The 22,626-nt window shown below is 47.3% G+C and overlaps 2 protein-coding genes across 5 annotated transcripts in view; one reads left to right on the top strand and one right to left on the bottom strand.

Annotated features, from left to right (window-relative positions):
* The first annotated feature begins 5,226 nt into the window (after positions 1-5,226).
* On the top strand, positions 5,227-17,735 carry LOC104561141 (fibrinogen-like protein 1). Of its 3 annotated transcripts, none has more exons than XM_061994192.1 (10): positions 5,227-5,347; positions 5,490-5,689; positions 6,243-6,548; positions 6,792-6,876; positions 8,174-8,384; positions 10,318-10,477; positions 12,293-12,390; positions 12,470-12,558; positions 14,574-14,764; positions 16,333-17,735. In XM_061994192.1, the coding sequence occupies exons 4-10, from the start codon at positions 6,802-6,804 to the stop codon at positions 16,520-16,522; spliced, it is 1,014 nt and encodes a 337-aa protein (XP_061850176.1). In that variant the 5' UTR covers positions 5,227-5,347; positions 5,490-5,689; positions 6,243-6,548; positions 6,792-6,801; the 3' UTR covers positions 16,523-17,735. The 3 variants fall into 3 exon arrangements, with proteins under 3 accessions (XP_061850176.1, XP_061850193.1, XP_061850186.1); XM_061994202.1 differs by having other exon boundaries at positions 5,311-5,347; positions 5,487-5,689; XM_061994209.1 differs by lacking the exon at positions 6,243-6,548.
* Positions 17,458-22,626, bottom strand: part of THSD1 (thrombospondin type 1 domain containing 1) — a 31,103-nt gene continuing 25,934 nt past the window's right edge. The window contains exon 4 of one of the 2 annotated variants that reach the window (XM_061994170.1): positions 17,458-22,392. In XM_061994170.1, coding sequence (XP_061850154.1) covers positions 21,017-22,392 — 1,376 coding nt within the window. In that variant the 3' untranslated portion in view covers positions 17,458-21,016. The remainder of the gene's footprint in view (positions 22,393-22,626) is intronic. The other variant, XM_061994161.1, reaches the window with a different exon arrangement.

Below are 22,626 nucleotides of genomic sequence, written 5' to 3' on the forward strand. Positions count from 1 at the left end.
TCTCGAGTGATGAAGTTTGCAGCTGACACAGGTTGGAAAAGTGATGAGATAGAAAAAGAATGGCTGGACAGCACTGAGTAAATTGTAACACCTGGTCAGTTCAGGTGAGCGAGCAATGTGCTTTTCTATACCTCCACAGTCAGTCTCACAACAAAGGACCTTGAGATAGTGCTTTTCAGCCCTTGGTACCTGAAGGACCATGCAAATCCTTGGCCTACTTAGAGTCCCACTCAGTGTCACTGCAAGGCGCCTGCCACCTGCATGGCAGATGTGTGTATGTGTCAAAAAGCTTGCAAGCATTTCTGGACTACCATATTGTGAATCACAGTCATCCTGACTGCAAGGAGTATCACCATAGCAGATCAGGCCTGGAACATCAGTGACTGTGTCGGGAAAATCCTAGGGTAGCAGTACGGAGTAGCCAGCCACAGGTGGCTGTGGCATGTATCTCCATGGTGAAGGAGTGAGATCCTTGGGTCCATGAACAGGGAAGATGTTGGCTTGGAAATGTTGCTTAGCGCCTGTGTGCTCTGAGGTCTCCAGTCCTGGTAACCACAGTTCCAGAAGAAAGAAGAGCCATGATGTGAGACAAAGAGTGCAAAGTGCACTTCACTCCTGGGTTGTGGATCTCAAAACTCTCTGTCTTCTGAAAGAAAAGATGAGGAGTAACTTAACCACAGTTGGTGAGGGCAGGATCTGGAAAAAGTTCTAGGTGCCCAAAAAGGGGTATAAGCAGGCCTAAAGCTTCAGAATGTTGATCTAGAAAGGTACTTGTTCAGCAGCTGTGTAATCTGAGAGGCAATTCAACTGATTGGACTGCAGAGATGCCAGCAGAAGCTGCAGTTCTGCTCATGTGTATGCCGTGGTCTGTCCTGACCACATATCTGCTGCTGGCCCCTGCCTCAGGTGGATCAGCATCCTCAGTCTAGGCAGGGGAGCACTACAGTCCCTGGAGGCCTCTCTAACAAGCCCAGTGAGACCACCTCCACTACACACTGCCATACATCACCTGCAGCACTCCTCACATCTACACATGTTCTGCATTGAACAGCAATGAATGAAACGACCTGGATGAGGGGACAGAGTGTACCCTCAGCAAGTTGGCTGATGACACCAAACTGGGAGGACTGGCTGATTCCCCAGAAGGCTGTGCTGCCATTCAGCGGGATCTCGACTGGCTTGAGAGTTGGGCAGAGAGGAACCTCATGAGGTTCAACAAGGACAAGTGCAGAGTCCTGCATCTGGGAAGGAGCAACCCCATGCACCAGGACAGGCTGGGGATTGACCTGCTGGAGAACATCTCTGTAGAGAGAGACCTGGGAGTCCTGATTGATAATAAGCTGACCATGAGCCAGCAATGTGTCCTCGTGGCCAAGAAGGCCAGTGGCATCCTGGGATGCATCAAGAAGAGTGTGGCCAGGAGGCCGAGGGAGGTTCTTCTGCCCCTCTACTCTGCCCTGGTGAGGCCTCATCTGGAGTCCTGTGTCCAGTTCTGAGCTCCTCAGCTCAAGAGGGACAGGGAAGTGCTGGAGAGAGTCCAGAGCAAGATGATCAGGGCACTGGAACATTTTTCATATGAGGAAAGGCTGTGGGAACTGGGGCTGTTTAGTCTGGAGGAGACTGAGGGGGGATCTTATTAACATTTACAAATATCTAAAGGGTGGGTGTCAGGAGGTTGGGACATCCCTTTTTTCTATGGTATCTAGCAACAGGACAAGGGGTAATCAAATGAAACTGGAACACAAACAGTTCCACTTAAACATAAGAAAAACCTATTTCACTGTTCAGGTGAGGGAGCCCTGGCACAGGCTGCCCAGAGGGGTTGTGGAGTCTCCTTCCTTGGAGGTCTTCAAGACCCACCTGGACATGTTCCTATGCGACCTGATCTAGGTGAACCTGCTTCTGCAGGGGGGTTGGACTAGATGATCTCTAAAGGTCCTTTCCAATTCTATGATTTTATGAAATAATCCCAGGAGCAGGACTTGTTCTTGCCCTTCCTCCATCCCCCTCCATGCCAGCCCAGTGCCCTACCAAACACTGCTCTTCCTCCAACATGTCCCTGTGCTGTGGTGCACAGCCTTGCCCAGGACAAGCTCTGTGCAGCCCCTCCACCACCCTGCTGACTTTCCCCCAGCCCGAGGAGGTAAGCAGGATCTGGGTTCCCATACAGGGGCAGGCACACAGCTCGTGTACTTGGCCCCAGCAGGGAAAAGATGTTTGGCGGCAGAGGGCTCTTCCCCTTCACAGAGCAGAGCATCATGAGATTAAAAGGCTACAGGATGAGGCTTGGCAGATTCAGATTCCAGGCAAAATCCAATAGTAATTAACAATGTGAGTAATTAAGCAGTGTGAGAACACACTAAGGTCTGTGGCTGGTTCTTCAGCACTGAATATTTTACACCAAAATGTCATTCTCTCAAGGAGATGCTCCCATTCAAATGGGAGTGAATTAGGTGAGAGGAGTTCTCTGACCTGAGGTAGGCAGAAGATCAGGCAGATAATCCACATACTCTCTCTAGTCCTGTGACTAATTCCCTTTGGTATAGCTACTTGTGATGTGAGATTGCTTGGACCTGTGCTTGCCCTCGGCAACTTATAAACTAATTAAGGTTTGTTGTGTCAACCCATTAGATACTCATAGGCTGCATACAGGCTCATTAGTCCCACCAAATTATGTCTTTGCTCTTTGAACATTATCAAAACATTCAGATCTAGGGTGTTTCATGGTCTGCCCCTGTTACTCCTCCTTTGCACACAGATTTCTGTGGTTACTCCTTGCTGACAAACCACAGACTTCTAATGCACATACGCTGGTTTCGGTATTTTGTAGGTTGAAACTATGGTGGCTGATGTCATCCTGATCTTTTTAATTTATCTCACATTTGATTAAACCCTTTATTGTTAGATTTAAAGAAAATAGCAGGGTTTTTTTGTTTCAGGTCTCATACATTAACTTTGTTTTAAAAAACCTGGCAGCCTAGGTGTCTGCAGAAGATGCAGTGCCTGCAAAGAAGCCCTTGCAGCACTCTTCCCCCAGTGAGCAGGATGGTCATGGAAGGAGAGAGATGATACAATGGCAAATGCATAAAGCACCTGGATTCAGTGTAAATGAGCTATTTTGCCTGAAGCACTCTCTAGACTACTATGATTTTTCCTAGGGCACAGGTAGACAGTCAGACTCTGGCTATGAAATCCTCAGATCTCTCTGCTTCCTGTGGAGTCTGAAGCAGTCTGCCTCGTTTCTTCCCTTCCCCCTTTAAGAACAGGAAACAAGGAACTACTTCTGGAAGAGTTTTGAGATGTCACCACTGTCACCCAGCTGCAGTGGCATTTTGTTGGGCTCTGATGGGGAAAATGTCCATCAGGTGTCATCTTCATATCTCCATCCCAAGGCATCCTTCAGGGGGAGCCCAGTGCCCCGTGACTGTGGGAACATCAAGAGCTGTCCCACAGCCACTCTCTTAATTCACGTTTACCCACCAGTTTGCATTCTTTTTGTGCTGGTTGTGTATTTAATGTGTGACTGATAGTTTTTTATGACTGTTATTCAGCACCTCCTTACTTTTTGCTGGAAGGAGGGGGGAGGCAAGCAGGGCAGGGAGGTTTTTAGTTAATGAAACTGTTGTTATTATCTGCTGACAAGATCAATGAGTGTCTTAAGAGAAGGAATTGGATCTCCTTACAAGTAAGTAAACAGGAATTTGAGCTGCAGAGTATAGGTGGAGCATGTGTATTCCAGGAAAAAAAAAAAAAGGAAAAAAAGAAGAGCATTTACAGTTGCATTGCCTGGAGATTTCAACATCTGTGAGGAAAAACATCAGTGATCACACAGTGTCCACGTTCTTTACAAAGGCTTGATTATTTTAGCTCCGGGCCAGTGGAGCACACCCTATTGCTAGACCTACCTCACGTGAACTCAGCCCCATGGCAACCCCTCTCTTGTGCTTCAGATACTCCTAAAGCTTCATCTGTCCCGTGAGAATAAGTTCATTGTGAGGCAGATATGCAAGAAACATGCTGCAGCTGACGGGGTGTTTCACATGCAGACACTGGCGAGGCTATTGCTGGTGGAGTCCTCGAGAGAGCATGAGAGTGCTCCAGGTGTCTTGGCTCTGAGTGGTGTTTGGGCAGTCCCTGAAGAAGAGTTGGACTTTGAGTCCTGCTCCTGCTAAGTTGCAGTCACACAACAGACACACATGAGCTCCACCAGAAATGCAGCTCCACCACCCTGTCCTATGCAGGAACCAGCAGAGGTTAGAAATAGGGTCCCCACTGCTCCATGGCCCCGCAGGCAGTGCAGGAGGAGGCCATGCTGCCCACATCACCACTGCAGCAATGCCACCACACACTGGGGAGGTGCTTATGGGTTCAGGAGGACATTGGCTATCTGGGTGAGAGCATAAATTGGCGTCCAGCATCTCATGTGCTGTCTGGTGCCTCCACCTGAGCGAGACGCTGCTGAGGGGGAAGGCTCCAGGGATGGGGTGCAGCCCTCTGCGCTCCGAGTGCAGAGCCCGAACACCCAGCTGCCAGCTCTAGCTGCTGACAAAAAGGTGTGGAAGAGAGGGATGACTACCCACTAAGGAGGAGAGGAGATGTTTCGCTCACGTAATTTCTTCCCAAACCAGCCAAAAGCTGGGGGTGGAGAACAAGTGAGAAGAAGAGCACTGTTTACATAATTCTTTGGCAGTGACACAGGTCGGCGGTTCTTGTGGGAGAAGAGGAATGCAGATTTTAAGAAATAAACAGCATCTCTGTGCTTGGCAATAGCGGGAACAGTCCTGCTTTCCTGGAGAGTAACACAGAAGTTTATGATGGGTTTATATGTCTTGTCTTTCAGCCTCATAGTCTCTCCTCTAAACACAGCTCTGTAAAATGAAACATTCCTGCTGTTTTCTTTAAAATAATCTGTAATTCCTTGGCCGTAGCGCAGAGGGAGGCACCCATCTGTTTGTTTGGGGGTTTATTTCTCTCTTCCACACATGTTCTTGTTTGTGCTAGCTAGCAAATCTAATCGTACAGCTCAGAGGAGTTACACAACTGCAAACCTCCCGAGATTTCAGTCGAATAGCAAATCTTGCTTAATATCCCCGTGCTCGCTTCTTGTTTCAGATTTGCAACTCTTTTTTTGCGTTCCAGCTGTGCTGTGCTTTTACATATAAAACAGATTAAACAGCAAAAGGAATGCTGAACAGAAAAGCTGTGTTATTTCCACCTTGCAGGACTTACTGAAATGGGTTTGGCTGTATTAAATGCGAGATAAAACTCCCGCAGGGAGCGTTAGCTTGAGTGATTCATATAAACACTTAAAGAAGTCAGTCTTGGTTGAGCTTCCTAAGCAAAAAAGGTGGGTAATGGTAGGCAACCAGCAGAGCCCCTGTCCTTTGGAAAGCGTTGCTGATAGAAACCTAGCTGTCATTTATCCTCACTGGGAAGCAGCAGGATGAGTGTTGGGTAACAACGGATCAGCTGGGCTTTTTTCACAGCAGGAGTTGCGAGTGCCATTTCTGTGGAACTGCCTGGTGCCGTGAAACGTTCTTCACCTGTGCCCTTGGTGTGGGCCATCTGGAGAGGAAAATCTCATCAACCTCTAGAAACCCAGCCAAGTTTAGGACCACTTTCTCTTGCAGCTGACTTTTAAGGGAGATAATCTTATCAGGAGGAAGTCTGAAGGCAAGGCGAGTTACAGGTACGTGAGTTTCTTATGTGTTTGATAAAGACACAGCTGAAGCTGCTTCCTTTTCCTCCCATCTGCACTGTGTGGTTTTCAGGAGCTGCCACTCAAACCCATCCTTCCTGTGACCTTTTGGCCTCCACTTACGTGTACTGTGTGGGGCCTGATTCTGCCCTCTGTGCTGGTGCTGCGGCCACTGACACGGCTGTGTGAATGAGCCACACCAGCACTCCCGGGCTTTAGTACTGAACTCTCTTCTCTCTCAAAGCTGAAAAATTGCCACGTGCCAGGGCACCCACCTGGACAACAACTTGTGTGGGTGACTTCCATGTGGCGCTTCTCTCAGCTTGCTCTGGGCCCTGCCTGCCCGTGTAACAGCAGCCTTACTGGGTCTGGAGCAGCCCTCGCCTCAGCTGCTGCAAGGATGCTGACAGAGCTGCAGCTGAAGCAGAGCGTACAGCTGGGTGGCTAACTTTCTGCAGCACTTCCAGATGTGAAGCAGGGGAGTTGGATTTAGCCTATTTTTTTTCAGATTTTTAAGATTCTTTCTGATTTATTTCTTTTTTAGAAGCACCATGCAAGCACACTGTGAACAATTTGTGCTGTTCCCTTGAGTTCAGCTGCACGTTCCCAGCGACGGTCGCGTAGTGTTTTTCTAGCTGAGACTCTCCAGCCAAAGTTCCATCTGTGTGCTGAGGCAGGTTGGCAGCAGAAATCCCAGCTGAAATCCAAGCCAAAACTGTCCCATGCCCACCCTGTCCCACGTGTGATTTCTGCCCTCTGCCTGCAAGGTAATCCCATCCCGATAGACCACCCCATGGACTGAGGAAGGCACTCAGGAGAAGATGCAGAGGCTGCTGGAGGGTCACTCCAGGTATTTATTTCTCCAGGGAAGAAGGAACTTGGACCTAAGCCTCAATCCCCTCATCAGCACACTGCACTGATGCTTCAGTTTCTCCCTAATATGCATATTTTCCCCAATTTTATCCTGCCTGTATTTTCAAGCAACCACCTTGACAAATTCTGCAGCATTTTCTGGAGAATTAAACTGTGAGAGGTCTTTAAGTTGTGAGAGGAACTAAACAAACCAGTGCAGCCTGTCAATGCTTCTTTTCAGGTGAAAAGAAATGAGTGTGATGATGTCGTGGTGTCTGTTGCTCCTTCTCCTGGTCAGCTTTGGCTCACCCGCACCCAGGTTTTCGGTGCGTATCTTCTGGCTAATGTTTGTACAACCTCTCAATGGTTTATCATCCCCAGTAACCTAGAGATAAGAGCCCCCACACAGGAGGGATGGAGACCAGAGCAAAAACCCATCTGCCTGCAGCTAAAGGAAGGTCACTCCTCTTGTCCTGATGATATAGGGTTTTCACGATGATAAGGGCTGTGCAGCTCTCTGGGTGGCTGGACTGACATTGCCAAGAATTAAAAACAGCAACAACAACAAAAGCCCTTTAAAATAAAAACAATTTTATGGCCAGTGAAGAAATACTCCAGTCCATTTCCTCATGGAAAACTGCCTTCATTTACTCATTGCAATTTAAAAAGCAGGAAGGGAGAGAGGAGATAGGCATAGACTGAAGCAATCTCTGCTCTTCTGATGAGCACATTTCTCTTGGGCCATCCAGAGCTTGGCAAAGAGAGTTTGGCAAGCTTGGGGATGTCTGGAGCAGGTCCCTGTGTGCCTCCAACCTGGAAACCCTCCTCTGTAGAGGACAACCAACCGGGAGGCCATGTTTGAGCACACTTGACAGTCTGCTGTCATGGGCAACTGCTTGTTTTGCTTATGCCTAGAACAGTTCCTGATCTGGTGTCACTCAAACCAGCTTCCTCAGAGTGAAAAGAGACAATGATTCTCATTGCATGGGCTTGCTTGGTTGTCTTGGAAGAGATTTTGCTCTGGTTTTTTTTATGTTTTTACTGGAGTAACACCAGCCACAGTCCAGATTGATGCTTAAAATGTTTATCCCAGCTAGTGTGGGTCAGATTCTGATCTTGGTTATGGTGATGCAGGTCTGAAGTTATACTACTCTAGGCTCACCACTTTCAGTAGATTTATGGAAAATATCAGCTCTTTTATCTTCCAGTTTTATGAGAAGATGTTTCTGGAACCTCTCTGGTTGGGTCTGGCTGCAGAGCAAGAGCCAGGTTTTCCCCCTCTTAATACCCTGAGCAGTTTCACAGTCTGCACACACTTGAGTCCATTAAATGGGACTCAAGAGGAATGATTGTCATCCAAAGTAATTTTCTGTACATCTGATCATATTCTGGGATGGTCTGAACAGTGGCAAGGTCATTGTAGAAAACCTTTCTCCTCTGGGTTCAACCCAATAGCCCATGGTGTACAAGATTTGTGTATCTTAAGAAGAGACCACCATCAAATTGTCTTGATCCACAGAGGCAGAGTGACATGTTAAGGCTGAGAAGAAACAGCCAGTACTTCTCTCTGCCTCTCTGTTCTTACCATTGACTGAAGAGTGGGGATTTTTATTTTCTCTGCAGGAAAAAGATATCTGCCTCCTAGACAACAATAACTTAAGACAAAGGTTAAAACAACTTCAAGACTTGTTTTACTTATATGAACTGCAACTGAAGGACATCCTGGAGAACAATTACCATAGAACAAAAAGTGAGCTGTTCTCAGGCAACAGGAGCACACAACATGAGATGCTTTTACCCACAACCAGTGGAAATTTGATAGTCTATGACCAAGGTACAGTTTGCAGTAGTGTGTGTGGAAATTTCAGCTTGCCACAATGTTTAGTTTTCCCTGCATTCAGACATATGGGAAGGAGAAAGAGTGGTGGCCCTGGTACCAGCAGACATCCCCTGGGGCCAACTCCCACCCAGGTGCAATGCAGGCACCTTCAGCTTGGCTTCTCACTTGGGACTCCGATGCAGAGAGGAACAGGCACGTCTCAGATGTTCTCTGTCAGGCCTACTTTAGATGTCTGCTTTAGGAAGAGACAGATCTTGCTCTTGAGGAGTCTGTTTCCCTTGAGTAACTTATGAGAGCTCAGTATGCCTGGCTCAACCGTAGGCACTGAAAGCTGTTTGGAGGACGCCAGCTTCCTTGTTCATCATTTCCTCAATCCCTCCTGTGATGCAGTGGCACGTGTGCATGCTCTGTTCCTTGGTGCCACTTTGAGAACAGCCATAACTGAAATCATGTCCCACGGCCAAGATTTTATCCTTCATGGACATTACATTGAACGTATGAGGCACTGAGGTGCTGAAAAGCTCTGTTCTGATCCAACCAGAAACATAGAGTCATAGAATGGTAGGGGTTGAAAGGGACCTCTAGATATCATCCAGTCCAACCCCCCTGCAGAAGAAGGTCAACCTAGATCAGGTCACACAGGTGGGTTTTGCAAACCTCCAGAGAAGGAGACTCCACACCCTCCCTGGGCAGCCTGTGCCAGGGCTCCCTCACCTGAACAGTAAAATAATTTTTCCTTATGTTTAAATGGAACTTTTTGTGTTCCAGCTTTTTTCCATTCCCCCTTGTCCTGTCACTGTATACAACAGAAAAAAGGGATGCCCCGACCTCCTGACATCCACCATTTATATACTTGTAAATATTAATGAGATCTCCCCTCAGTCTCCTCTTCTCCTGACTAAACAGCCCCAGTTCCTGCAGCTTTTCCTTGTATGAAAGATGCTCCAGTCCCCTGATCATCTTGTTGGCCCTGTGATGGACTCTCTCCACAAATTCTCTGTCCCTCTTGAGCTGAGGAGCCCAGAACTGGACACAGGACTCCAGATGAGGCCTCACCAGGCCAGAGTAGAGGGGGAGAAGAACCTCCCTCGGCCTCCTGGCCACACTCTTCTTGATGCATCCCAGGATGCCATTGGCCTTCTTGACCACGAGGGCACATTGCTGGCTCATGTTCAGTTTATTATCAATCAGGACTCCAGGTCTCTCTCTGCAGAGCTGCTCTTCAGCAGTTCGACCCCCAGCTTGTCCTGGTGCATGGGGTTGTTCCTTCCCAGATGCAGGACTCTGCACTTGTCCTTGTTGAACCTCATGACGTTCCTCTCCACCCAACTCTGAAGCTGGTCGATATCCCGCTGAATGGCAGCACAGCCTCCTGGGGAATCAGCCAGTCCTCCCAGTTTGGTGTCATCAGCAAATTTACTGATAAAAAAACCAAACATACCATGCTGATCATCTCTGTATTGTTCCAGTTTTAGTACATGTGCTGCCCTGGCAGTGCTGGTCACAAGAGCTTAGCATCTTAGTTTAGATGTTTGGTGCCCTGATGCAATTTGAGGTATAGCTGAGATTATCTTCCACACAGAAATTAGCTTCCCTGCAAATGATTTTGCTGACAGAGCTAGTCCCAGTTCTGCATTGCTCCCATGCTGTAGCTCTGGCATGAGCTGCAGCCATCCCATTTCCCACCAGAGATCTAGAAATTACTCCCAGGGAGGGCACGGCTGTAAAGGCTCTCCAGCCTTGTTGCTCTGTCAGGCCCAGTATTGCTACTGCCTTACTGAACCCTTTGCTTCGCCTTTGCAGAGCTATCTACAGGCTGCCCAAGTGCCCACAGCCCACATAGCCTCTCAGCAATGTCTTCTCTTGGCTGCACAGAAGCCTTTGCTCTCCCCCACCCCGTGTGACAGCTTGGTACCGTTCTGCCTAGATTGCTCCACCGTGTATAACCGGCAGAAGACCGAAAGCGGCTACTACCGGATCAGGCCGCGGGCAGACCGAGAGCCCTTCGTGGCGTACTGCGACATGTCCGACGGCGGCGGGTGGACGGTCATTCAGCGGCGCAGCAGCGGCCGGGAGAGCTTCAACAGGTGGGTGCGGTGTGTGGGGGCTGCCACGAGAGGTGGGCGCTCGGGCCTCAGCTCCCACCCGCGTCCTGCTGCCTGGCAAAACGCTGCCTTTGAGGCAGGGTATGCAGCGCTGTGCCTCAGTGGTGAGAACTCTGCGTTAGGACAGTCTGGTGGTGCATAATGGTCGTAGGAGGACATTTTCATAATGGACCTATAATGCCTTCTCTGTGTTTGAGTAAGTGTGCACATGTGGACATGTCTGATCCCTATTGGAGACTGTCAAAGGCTCCAAATTGGCAGGTGCCTGCTGCCAGTGCATACACTGAGAGCTGTTGAACCTATTCTCATATCTGGAACTATGTTCAGCATGGCATAACACATTTCCTTATTCAGATCATTCAAAAAGATACCAAACCACTGGTCCAGGTTGTGCTTTTCTCTTTGCAAAATCCCAGAGACGTGACATTCACCTGGAAATCTCCAGGAGGACAGATGCTGTCATAACACAGTAAAGAAGAAATGCCCCATGAAGATTATTTCACTATCATAGCACCCACAATTCCAGGGCATGCCTAGTGTCTCTTACAGTGAGTGTAGATGACTGCAAATCTACCTCAAGCAGCTCTAAGATGACTTGCCCAGAGAGTAGTAGCTACCTAGCCACAGTAGCTCACAGCTCAGCGGAGGTGAATGAAAAACATCCTGAAGAGGAGCACTGACTAATATGTAGTGCAGGCAGAATGAATATCCCTCACAGCAACAGGAGAGGGGAAATTAGCATGGGGTTAGTAAAACTGGAAATGATGATATACAGGAAGTATTTGCTACTATCAAAGGTAATACACAAATAACAGGAGATTTTAAGAGAGTGAAATGATGGGAAGTAACAGCAGGAGAGTTATCTTAAAAAGTTTATATCTCTGAAGGACAAGTTGCCATGTCCCAACAGTAATCCTGCAAAAAAGCAGAAGTGAAAGTGGTTAGTGAATTAAAAGTAGATTTAAATGGAAGAGGGGCACAAAGCAAACCCTGATATTTTCCTTTTAACTTCATCTGGAAGCATTTGTTTGCAGCTTCTATTCAGTTTCTTATTCTTCCCCATACCTCATCACACATCAAGGATTGCAGCATATTTTGGACTACAACTTTCATTTCCAGCCAGGAGTGTGTTTGAATTATGACTGGGTGAAGAACAACATCAGACACTTTGCTGAAGACCAGCATGGCAGGTGCTGCTCTCCTTTTCCATCTGACAACCTCATACTGCGAGCGCTGCATCTGGCAGTTTAAAGGTTTGATCCCAACAGGTTTAGCAGGAGAAGCAGCAAGCTACAGGTTGTATTTGCTTCTAAGGCAGAGTGACAAATCTCAGCCTCAGCTTGCAATGAATCAGATACTGTAGTGGTTTTGCCTGGGCAAGGTTTTTGGTAGCAGGGTGAGCTACAGGGGTTGCTTCTTTAAACCAAGATCTGCCAGACGCTTCCCCTGTAGCTGATAGATAGGGCTAGGACTAGTCAATTCTAAGATGAACCTTGCAGTTGACCAAGGCTGAGCCAATTAGTGACTGAGGTAACGCCTCTGTGAATAATGTATTGGAGAAGGGGAAGAAGGGCAGTTGCCAAACAGCAGCAGCAACAGGGAGTGAGAATGTGACACCAAGGTCATTGGAGAAGGAGGGGGAGGAGGGTGCTTAGACACTGTAAGAAAGACTCCCCTGTGACCTGTGGTGAAGACCATCTAGAGCTACAGATGAAGTTTTACTTGTTGTGACAGCCAAGTGTCACAAACTGTCTCATTTCTTCACCTGCTGAAATTAGTATATGTATCTCACTGCAGGAAATGGGATGATTACAAACTGGGATTTGGGAAATTCCAGAACAAGAATGATGAATATTGGCTGGGCAACGACCACATCTATGACCTGCTCACTAGAGGTGCAGATATTTTCCCTATGCTGACTTCTTTCCAATTTGCCTGAGATAGTTCATGTAACAGGACCTGCTTTGTGTTTAGGAGAGAGCTCATTAAAGATTGACCTGATGGACTGGCACGGGCAAAGACGTTATGCACTCTATGAAAATTTCCAGCTTGCAAATGAGCAGGTAAGAAATGGAGAGAGCAGGGATTTGTTTGTTTTGTCTGTGACCCTGGGGCATCTGCATATGCAGCACCAGAATCAGTATCAGAGTTGTAATTACAGCTCTGGTCTGCAAAACTTACCTGCTCTGGTTCCTTGGAATTCTTGGTTTGGCACAGACGGCCCTGGGAGCAGGGATGTAAGACTGGGACTTCTTCCTCGCAGCCGCTGCGTGCCCAAGCCACCGAGTGGCATGACCATGTACACGTGCTCTCTTGCTGACTCTGCTGCTGCACAGAGGGCAGCTCCCTGCCTCAGTCCCCACGATTAAGAGTCTTTTGTGAGGGAGGGGATAAGGGTTTGAGCCTCTGCAACGAAATGGAACTCTGTTCTCTTGCTTCCTAGGAGAGTATTTCAGGCTGTCACATAAAAGGTCATCACCAGAGCAAACCCTCTCTATTTCATTTTAAAAGAAAACAGCTCTATCAAACCTTCGAAAGAGCAGTTGTAAGTTGCCATCTTGAAGAGAGGTATCTGTAGCACTACACTGTGCTACTGACACAGAAAGCCCAATGACAGACACACCCCTTTGTTTTCACATTTGCTTTCTAGCTTTAGACAGTGTCCTGCTGAGTGCAGGTGCTGTTCTTTGCAGGCTTGCCTTTCTAAACACCTGCCATGGTTTTGCCCAGCCAGCAATGTAGCACCATGACAGTCTCTCACAGATGGTCTCTGCTGGTTCTCTCTTCTCAGAGCAGGATGACTCCTCTCTCTCTTCCCCAGCTCCAATACGGGGTCCCTCCCACAGGACACAGTCCATAATGAACATCTCTGGCATGGGTTCTTCCCAGCAGCTACAGCTTCTGCAAATACAGGGTTCCTCACATGGGACACAGCCTCTTCTGGGCATAGTCACTGCCCCTGGCACAGGGACGTTAATGAAGTGCAAACAAATCTCAGCTTCACCAGTTCTCTCTATAGAATGCAGGGGAGTCTCTGCTCCAGCACACCTCCTCCTCTCTTCCCTCAGTGACCTTGGGGTCCACATGGTTGCTTCTCTCTCTCTTCCAACTCCTTGTACCACCACCACCAGCCAGAAAAGAAGCAAGAACAGCAAGAAGGAACAGGAAGAACACTCCTATTCCAAATTCTTCTTCTTAAAAAGGGATCATGGAGGTGCCCAATTGGCTTAGTCCCAGAAGTGGGTCTGGCTCAGAGCTGGGGAGAGTTTTGAGCAGCTTCTTACAGGAGCCATCTTTACAGCCCCTTCCCCCTTACCAGAAACAACTCCACACAAAACCATGACAACACCACACATAAGTAGCATCAATACCCAAGGACATCAGTTCTGTTGTGTGGATCAGTCCTAGTTGCAACTCCATCCCCACTCGTGAAATGTACATGTTATGTTCAGTTTGCAAGTAGAGTTTTCTCATGAAAAATCTGAGTGCCTAATTTTACTACCTTACTGCTATTTTTCAAAGTGGAACATGACACCACAAAAGTAATCTTCTATACCATATCAAATGTCTTTGAGATGTTAGCTGTGCCCAGTGGAACAATTCTTCTAAGTATTCCTACCAGGATGGGACCATTTGGCTAGAAATTGGATGACTTATAGTTCTTAGAAGAGCAAAATTCCTGAGGAGTTATTCTAGTTGAACAATTTCAGTTTATGATGATCAGTTTATGATGGCAACCACTTGGCACAGTTTCACAGAATCACAGAATCTTAAGGGTTGGAAGGGACCCCTGCCAAGTTGTTCTTGATGAGCTAGGAAGAGCCTTCCAAGTTGTTGTACAGTGTATCAAATAGTTATTGAAAGACAATAAATCCTGAAGCCCTGAGTCTCTTTGGAAAGTTTAAATCACATATTGATCTATGCCAAGATCATTATAGCACCAGGCTAAAAGTCCCCTTTGACTTCAGCAGTCATGCCTTTGACAGTGGATACAACACCCAGAGCAAATTTTATCTCAAAAATGGAAGGAAGGGCAGAAAAAGCTAATATCAAAGGCCTGTTTCATGTACTTTTGCAGGACAACTACAGGTTATGGTTTGGCACCTATTCCGGTAACGCTGGTGATGCTCTGTCTGGCGGGAGCAATTTTGAAGATCAGTGGTCAGCCTCTCACAGAGGGATGCAGTTCACCACATCTGACAAGGATCACGATCGATTCCTGGCAGGCAACTGTGCAACAGAGAACAAGGGCGGCTGGTGGTTTAACAGGTACGGAAACCAGCTGATTCTTCTGGGTTGCACAGGGTGTGGGTGGCTGCACAGCTGAGAGGACTTGCCTGCCTTACAGCAGCTAGGGGTTGCTGTGTGTGGTGTGCTTGCCAACTACACCAGCCAAATCTAAGGCTTTCACAGCTATAGAGTCTCTAAAAGAAGGAATCTGCTTTTTTCGTTATGAAGCAAAGCAGGTAAGTTGTATTTGTTTTAAGAAAATGGGTCTTAATAAATGAATGCATAGAGGGGAATGAGCTGGAAGGAAAAGAGCCCAATTAAAATTCCTTAAAGTGCTTTGGTTTATGTCTCGGGAAGAAAAAAAACCCCAATTGTAGCCACTGCAAGGTGAATCATAGAATTGGAAAAGACCTTTAAGATCACCAAATGTGTACAAAGGACATTTCTCTACTGTGGAGCATATCTAGGGGGTAAGCTGCCTCCTAATAGCCTTGATGGTCTGTTTGCTAGTCAGGCATATCCCACACACCAAGAGACCGGGACTCAGGTTCATCAGCCTGGAAGCACGGACACACCATGCTCAGTTTTTCTCTGCTTTAGTGCAGGATGAACCTCTTCTTTGACCAGGCCCTCACAAACTGGTGAAATTAGTGGAGCTACAAGAATGTGCATCAATAACAGGATTTACCTTCATTAAAAAATGTTTGCATTTTTAGGTTTCAAAACATAGCTGCCTACACTTGAGCTATAGCCTACCAAATGGTATTACAGCCCTCTGTTAAGCCTAATGAATCATGTCCCTAGTTCAAAGAACCAATTTCACAAAATTTCACAGAAATTCAAGGGCTAGAAGAGACCTCAAAAGATCACCTAGTCCAACCCCTCTGCCAGAGCAGGGCCACCTAGAGTAGGTCACACAGGAACTCCTCCAGGTGGGTTTTGAATGTCTCCAGAGAAGGAAACTCCACAACCCATCTGGGCAGCCTGTTCCAGTGCTGTCACCTGAACAGGGAAGAAATTCTTCCTTGTATTTCTTTGGAACCTCTTATGTTCCAGCTTATACTCATTATCCTATCATTGGCCATCACTGAGAAGAGCCTGGCTCCATCCTCCTGACACCCGCCCTTTACTTATTTGTAAACATTAATGAGGTCACCCCTCAGTCTCCTGTTCTCCAAGTTAAAGAGTCCCAGATCCCTCAGCCTTTCATCATAAGGGAGATACTCCACTCCCTTCATCATCTTTGTGGCCCTGCACTGAACTCTCTCCAGCAGCTCCCTGTCCTTCTTGAACTGAGGGGCCCAGAACTGAAGCTGTCAACAAGCTGAATTATCTGCCCAGTGTAGGTGTCTACTTTAGGACGACCCACATTCTTCTCTTGGTTCCACTAAATGCATTAACCACACCTTATCTCCACGGGCTGTTGAAAGCCTTTAGATAACCAGTTCAGTACAGACAGATATGTCTAGGTGTCTGAATCTGTCAGTGAATCCCATCATGGTCTTTCTAAATGTATGTTGTGTGAAAACCGTGCTTCACTGTGATGATGCAACCTTCTCCCACGCTAAGCCTCATCTCCCTTCTTCTCTCTCCTGCACCGTTGCAAGGTGCCACGCTGTAAACCTCAACGGACGGTACTACAGGACAGGAAGGTACAATGGATCCCACGACAACGGCGTGGTTTGGTCTACGTGGCACGGCATGTGGTACTCCTTAAAATACTCAGCCATGAAAATCAGGGCTCCCTTCTTTGTTGATGGCGAGAGTGGAGACGGTGAGAACAGTCGGGGCAGCTGAAACCTGCTGCTTCAGAAAGAAAACAAGTACAGGCTGAAAAAGAATTGTGTGAGTTAACAGGCAGCGCTCTGTTATGTCATGCCCATCACCAAGCATGCCTGGTGGTGACTGGAGCTGCACTTGCTCCTAGGAGCCGAAGCTAACACCACGAGTTGCTTGAGCACAGCCAGCCAACAATTTAATGGAAAACAGATGGATCTCAGTCATGGAATAACACAAGTTTTCTTTTTCAGCAATTTTCAGAACTTCATTGGACAATGTTTATGAAAAGCTCTCTGGACCTTGACTGACCAAACGTGTTCTTTTAGCTAGCTGTACTCTGCAAGGGCTACAACTTTCTCATCTTGATTTTAACCATCAGTACTTCAGTTATGAGAACACATGAATAGAAACAAGATGATGGGGAAATGGATTTCACCTGGTGTGCCTTCCTCGGTGCTTTGTTCTGGATCTGGAGACTGTTCCCAAGTAAAAGATATTTTTGCTTTTTGATTAAAACTGTGTACTCCCTGTGATTCCCAATTGCCACACTTCAGCTGCAGAATGCTCATGAAACCAAAGCAATGGATGGGCATGTTCCAGCTGCTAACAGGTATCGGGACTAAGGCGACTTTGAAGTGAATCCCCCACGAGATGGACAGCATGGACACTGGGTCTCATTGCCATCAGCCTCCCATTGCAGATCCACTTCTACAGCACACCATGACACAGTAACACGGACAAAGACAACACTGCCGACTGGACTTATGCCCAGGATTAGAATTAGGCAAATTTTACTAAACTCCAAACTAGCACAGATATTCTTAGGAGTATATACAATACAATGATTCAATTGTACATCCTCATCTAAATTACTGGAGGACCTTGAGTTAGTGAAGGGGAATCTGAAAGTGGGAGGTGATCGAATCATAAGGCACACTGCTTTCTTTGTCCCTTCGGAGCGAAAGAAAAGAGCAACACAAGTGACTGAACAAAGTGGAATACCAAAAATTTATTTCCCACAAGTTGTTAATAACAACAGTTAAAAATGTACAGTAATATCAGCTTGATGCAAATCATTTCACTACCGAGTTGTAGAATGAGCCCATTTTTTTCCTGAATTACAGTAATTTTTTTAAATGGCAGGGTTTTTTCCATTTCTTTGCTTTTAGATCCATACATATTGTAATTTGCATGATATATCCATAAAGGGCGAAATAAAATCATCTGAGTAGGACCTAACTCCTTGTATCTGGTTTTCAACAGTAGGAACTTGAAGAAAATTTGGATTAAAATCTCAAGAACGTTCATGACATGAGAAAGGCATTGTTTTGGTGTTGGCTCTGGTGCTTTTGCACCTGCTGTCCTGGGTAGTTGAGAGGGTCTGCAAGGTAAGTTTAATTTCCGTGGCTTGAGCTGTCCTGGAGATCATGCAGAGACATGTGAAAGGTTCAATGTAGAATCTGAGTCCTATGCTTTGTCAAGAGGTAAACCCTGTTCTCACCTCTTACTAGACATCCCAGTGACTAGAAGGGTGACCAATGCAGCACAGTAGGCCAGCACTCCAGGGAGCTGTGTTCCCAAAGCCTGTGCCCTGGCAAGCCTGCACCGAGCAGTGGGCATGTACTCACCTGGAAAACCTGCACCCATATCTCTGCAATGAGGTTGCTCTTGGGGCTGCAGACAGCCAGCACTTACTATTGGCTTTCTGAGCACTCCTCCTGTATTTTATTGTGGTATAATCTTACTGCAAGGTTCTAACTGCACGTTGGGAACACAAGGAATCACTGTGGGGTCATTGATGCAGCGCTGAGGGCAGTAAGGACAATTTTTGTCTAGGCAGAAGACTCAGAGAAATTAACGTCTTCTGGCAGACAATGCTCAAACCTACTCTTCAGTGGGAAGCAGGGTAAGGATTACAGGCTGGCAATGCTCAACTCTGCATGCTGAAAATCAATGGAAGCAGCAAAAGGACAGCATTAGTGATTTGACAATTTGTTCAGCGCCTGATCACACATCTGATAATGGATTATCATGCAGGAAATGAAGCCAACAGAGCTTAGTCAGATCCCAGTAAGAGCAGTGAGTAAGGTAAGGTCCAGAGTATGGAGCTTGTTTCACTCTGTGTCAATATGGAGAGGCAGGCATTACAGCTGGACTGGCTTCAGCCTGCATCCCTAAGTTAATATGGGGTTATTTACTTGCTCTGAGAAAGAAAAAGAGGCAAGATCTGACGAGCTGGGAGGAAAGGGGTCTGACTTGCTGTCCTAGGTGTGAGATGTATGTAAGTCCACATGATGCATTGCAGTAGCTGTTCTGAATGAAGCCCAAGACTGAGACAAGGCTGCAGGAATCTGTCTTAGGGCAAAGTCTCTTCCTCCTGTGGCATAGGGAAACCCCTCGGAGAAGAGAGGGTCACAGGGCAATCTGCAGGACCCTGCAGCTCCCTCAGCAAACCCCAGGAAATGCTGCAGAACCTTCTTTATAAAGAGGGTAAAATGCCACTAGCAAAGTGCTTGTTTGATCTGAGGACTACCACCAAGCTTGAATCACTCATGCTAAAGGCAAGCGAGATGCTGAATGCTGCTGTGCTGTACACTTGATATCTTATTTCTCCAGGGTCACCAGGGCTGGAAACAGATATTGCAGCACTGTAGCTCTTATGCTGACAGCTCACTGCTTGAGGGCAAACGTGCTTCATGCCACAGAGTTTACCCTGGCACAGGGGTGGGAAGTAACCTGAGCAGCAATTGCTTCAGAGGTCTCATTTCCAGCTCATTTGAGGCCATTTAAAGAGTCATTGTACTTTATTAGCTTTGGATCTGTCCTCAAGCGTGGACATGTTCTCAAAGGCTTTAAAGAGCACCTGAAGCTGGCTGGCAGTTTATGGGAAGGTGTGGCTGGTGAGCTGCTGCTCTCTGCCATGGACAGGGTGGCAGCAGGTGCTGGCTGATGGCATGGCGATGCTGCTCTCCCTTTAAAATCCTTGTTGGCTTGGAGGGGAAAAGAAAAAGCGTGAGACTGGGAAATCTATCTTTCCACTCTGCAAGCCACATTGGAGGAAGACAGCAGCCTAATGCCAGCAAAGTAAGCATATGCTCATTTTCCCTTCACACCCACACGGCAGGGTAAAGGTTACGTTGGGTTGGGCTCCTCGTGGGAGAGCTGTTTTAAGACTAACAGTCCCCTGCCTGAACCCATCTTCTCTCCTTCCATCCTCCACAGGCAGCAGCCCCTCTTCTCCGGTGGTTGCCCAACAGCATTTGCCAGGCCTCTGCACGCTCCCTGCAGCAAATGCCAGGCAAAGCCTCTGACTCATTTTCCCTGGCCCCAGCTCCATCTTTGTTATTAACTGGAGTTTCAACCCAGCTCTGAATCCTTGCAGCAGTGTGCAGTGACCAATTTTTGATCTATGGCTTTAAAGCACAACAAAAAAAAATCCCAATGTGACTTCTCTACTTCCCCATAAAGTCCTCTGTACTTCACCATAAGGTCCTCTGTACTTCACCATAAGGTCCTCTGGGAACCACCATATGGTGTCAAGCCATTTCATTTTTTCTTTTTGTTTGCATCAAGTAGATTTGTTGCTTGCTGGTTTTGTTCACAATTTCAAACTTGCTGTAGTAGTAGGATTGTCAATTTATTTTACGTTTTCTAAAGCTTAACAAAGGCAAAGATGACTATGGAAAGGATGTGTGATTCAGCACTTCTCTCACTGCCTTTTACAGGTGCTTAAATGCTGCAGCAACATTTCTGTGAGGACTAAAACTTGATCATCCATCTCCTTTGCCCTCCAGTACAATGTTCTTTACTCCCCATTTCCTGCAAATATTTGTACGTTACTGTTTTCTTGGGATAAATATTGGCAGAAAGAAAATACCAAAGTCTAGAATCAACAAAAAATAACCCCTCCATTTTAAATTCACTCCAGGTACTCAGCTTTAGTTGCACTTCCATGCAACCACCTAAAAGAAACACCATCCAATGACTTATTTGAGTAACTATGACGAATCAACACAGTTCAATAATGACTACCAGAAAAATGATGAAAACTGCTCACAACTTGTGTTTTCTAAATGGGAAATGAGTCACTAATTAGAACAAATGGTTGAGGATACCGGATGACAGATGCTTTAGGACATCATAATCTACTAGCACACAGCCCACAAGGTAGGAAAAGCTAGATCAGTGGCATTCACCATGTATGATGCTTGAAACGTGACTGCATTACGCAATAAAATCTATTGGCTATTCTTGCATCACACCTTTACTAACATGTGCTTCCCCAGGGTATTTTCTGTGTCTTTTACACACATATATACAAAAAAAAATAATGGTATGGAAGCACTTTCCAGTAATTAGAAAGGAATGTGTTCCCACAAGCCAGACTTGGGGCATTATTCCCTCCTGGTCCATGTGGAGGTAAAGCGATTCCTGCAGCTCCTCCCACCAGAAGCCAACAGAGCCTGGGTCCTCCCCTGCGCACGCCCCTCCTGCAGGGCTGCGGTGAGTCACTCAGATCACCAGCTTCTCAATGCTTAAGGTACTTCTTTCATCCTCTTCATTGGAGCCAAAATACCCTGGGAGGTCGATCATCTGCTGCTCTGCCTCCGTTAAGCCAAAAGTAGTATTATCATAAAAGGCAAACTCGGGGTCCAAGGGGAAGCTCTGGCACTTGTCCCTTCGGTACTGAGCAGGGCTCACACTGAGGCCTCTCTGGTAACTATCTTTGCCAGCTGAGCCCGTTTCCTTCCGCCACGTGCTTCGGGGGTTGGGTGAGGGCCCCCTCTTGCTTCGGCTGGGCTCAGGCTTATCAGCTGCCTTCTCCTGACCAGCTGCCTGGTGGTCAGTGACCAGGTCTAGCTTCTTCCCTGGGGGCCCTGCCCTGTGGTGGCCCTTCGGGCCATGGCCCTGCGGCTCACACCTTGGCACGGTGCTGTGGGGCTGATCCGGCTTCTCACAAGGTGGATTAGCGCTTCTCGATTTTGGCCGCGTCCTGTCCTCCAAACCCTGGTCCCACGTTCTGGTCCTGGCATTGTAGAGAGGAGTCTGTCGGGGGGTGAGTGTGGACATGCTCCTCTCCCTGAAAGGCTTGGCCTTTTTCATTTCGTGGAAACTGGCTGTTCTTCTAAACTGCGGGTTTCTGTGACAACCCCGCTCGGTTAAGTCCCCTCTGTTATCCTGGTGCTTGAAATGAGCTCTTCTTATCAAGGTTTGTGTAGGGCTCATTGCAGGATTGGCCTGCAAGTATGGGAAATCCAGCCTAGGGTGAGAGCTTTCCCCCAGGAACTTGGGCTGACCAGCTGGCTGTTCCACAAAGGGAGATTTGATCCTAAATTTGTTAGCTGCTGCCTCCTCTTGGCTTTCCCCACTCAGGGGGAGCATTGTGGTGGCACCAAGAACTGTGTCTGTGAGGGGATTCTGAGAGACGTGGTACACCTTGGTGGTCTCAGTCAGGCCTTTCTTCTTCATTTCTTTCAGCTGCTGCTGTGCCAGGCGGTAGCTGAAAATCGGAGGGATTATTTTTTGGGCGTTTGGCCCAAAGTTATCACTTCCAGAGGCATCATCTTCTTGGGCAAACTGGATGCTTCGCCTGTAGGTCAGAGGGATGTTAACAGGGGCATCCCCTCCTTCTGCAAAGCTGTCCCGCTGCTTGCTGCCTTGGCAAATGTTCTCCTCGTCGGAGTTCTTCCGGAAGCTGGGGGAATGGACCGAGTTCCGGCGGACGGCGGTGCTGCACTTCTGAGCTCTGCAGAGCTTCCTCCAGAGGGTGATGAGAATGGTGGCAAAGATGATGAACAAGCATAGGGAGATACCTGTGATGGTGACTATATTATTGGCTTTCTGGTCCTCTCCTGGCTGGGCAGAAGGTGGGGTGGGAGGCTTGATAGCTGTAACAAAGAGCACACACGTCTGTCAGAGTTGCAATGTCACCAGCACATTGGTATTTTAGGATGGACAGTTTACCACAGAGAAAGAAATCATCAATTAATACAGTACAGGAAGCTGTCTGTCATTAAAATTTGCTTATTTTAGATGACTTACGACTGGCGACTTCAAACTGACAGGAACAGATCTACTTGCTTTAAACCAAGGCTCTCAGGGATCTTTTCACAGAATCATAG

The sequence above is a fragment of the Colius striatus genome, chromosome 1, assembly GCF_028858725.1.
Source record: "Colius striatus isolate bColStr4 chromosome 1, bColStr4.1.hap1, whole genome shotgun sequence".
NCBI lineage: Eukaryota > Metazoa > Chordata > Aves > Coliiformes > Coliidae > Colius > Colius striatus.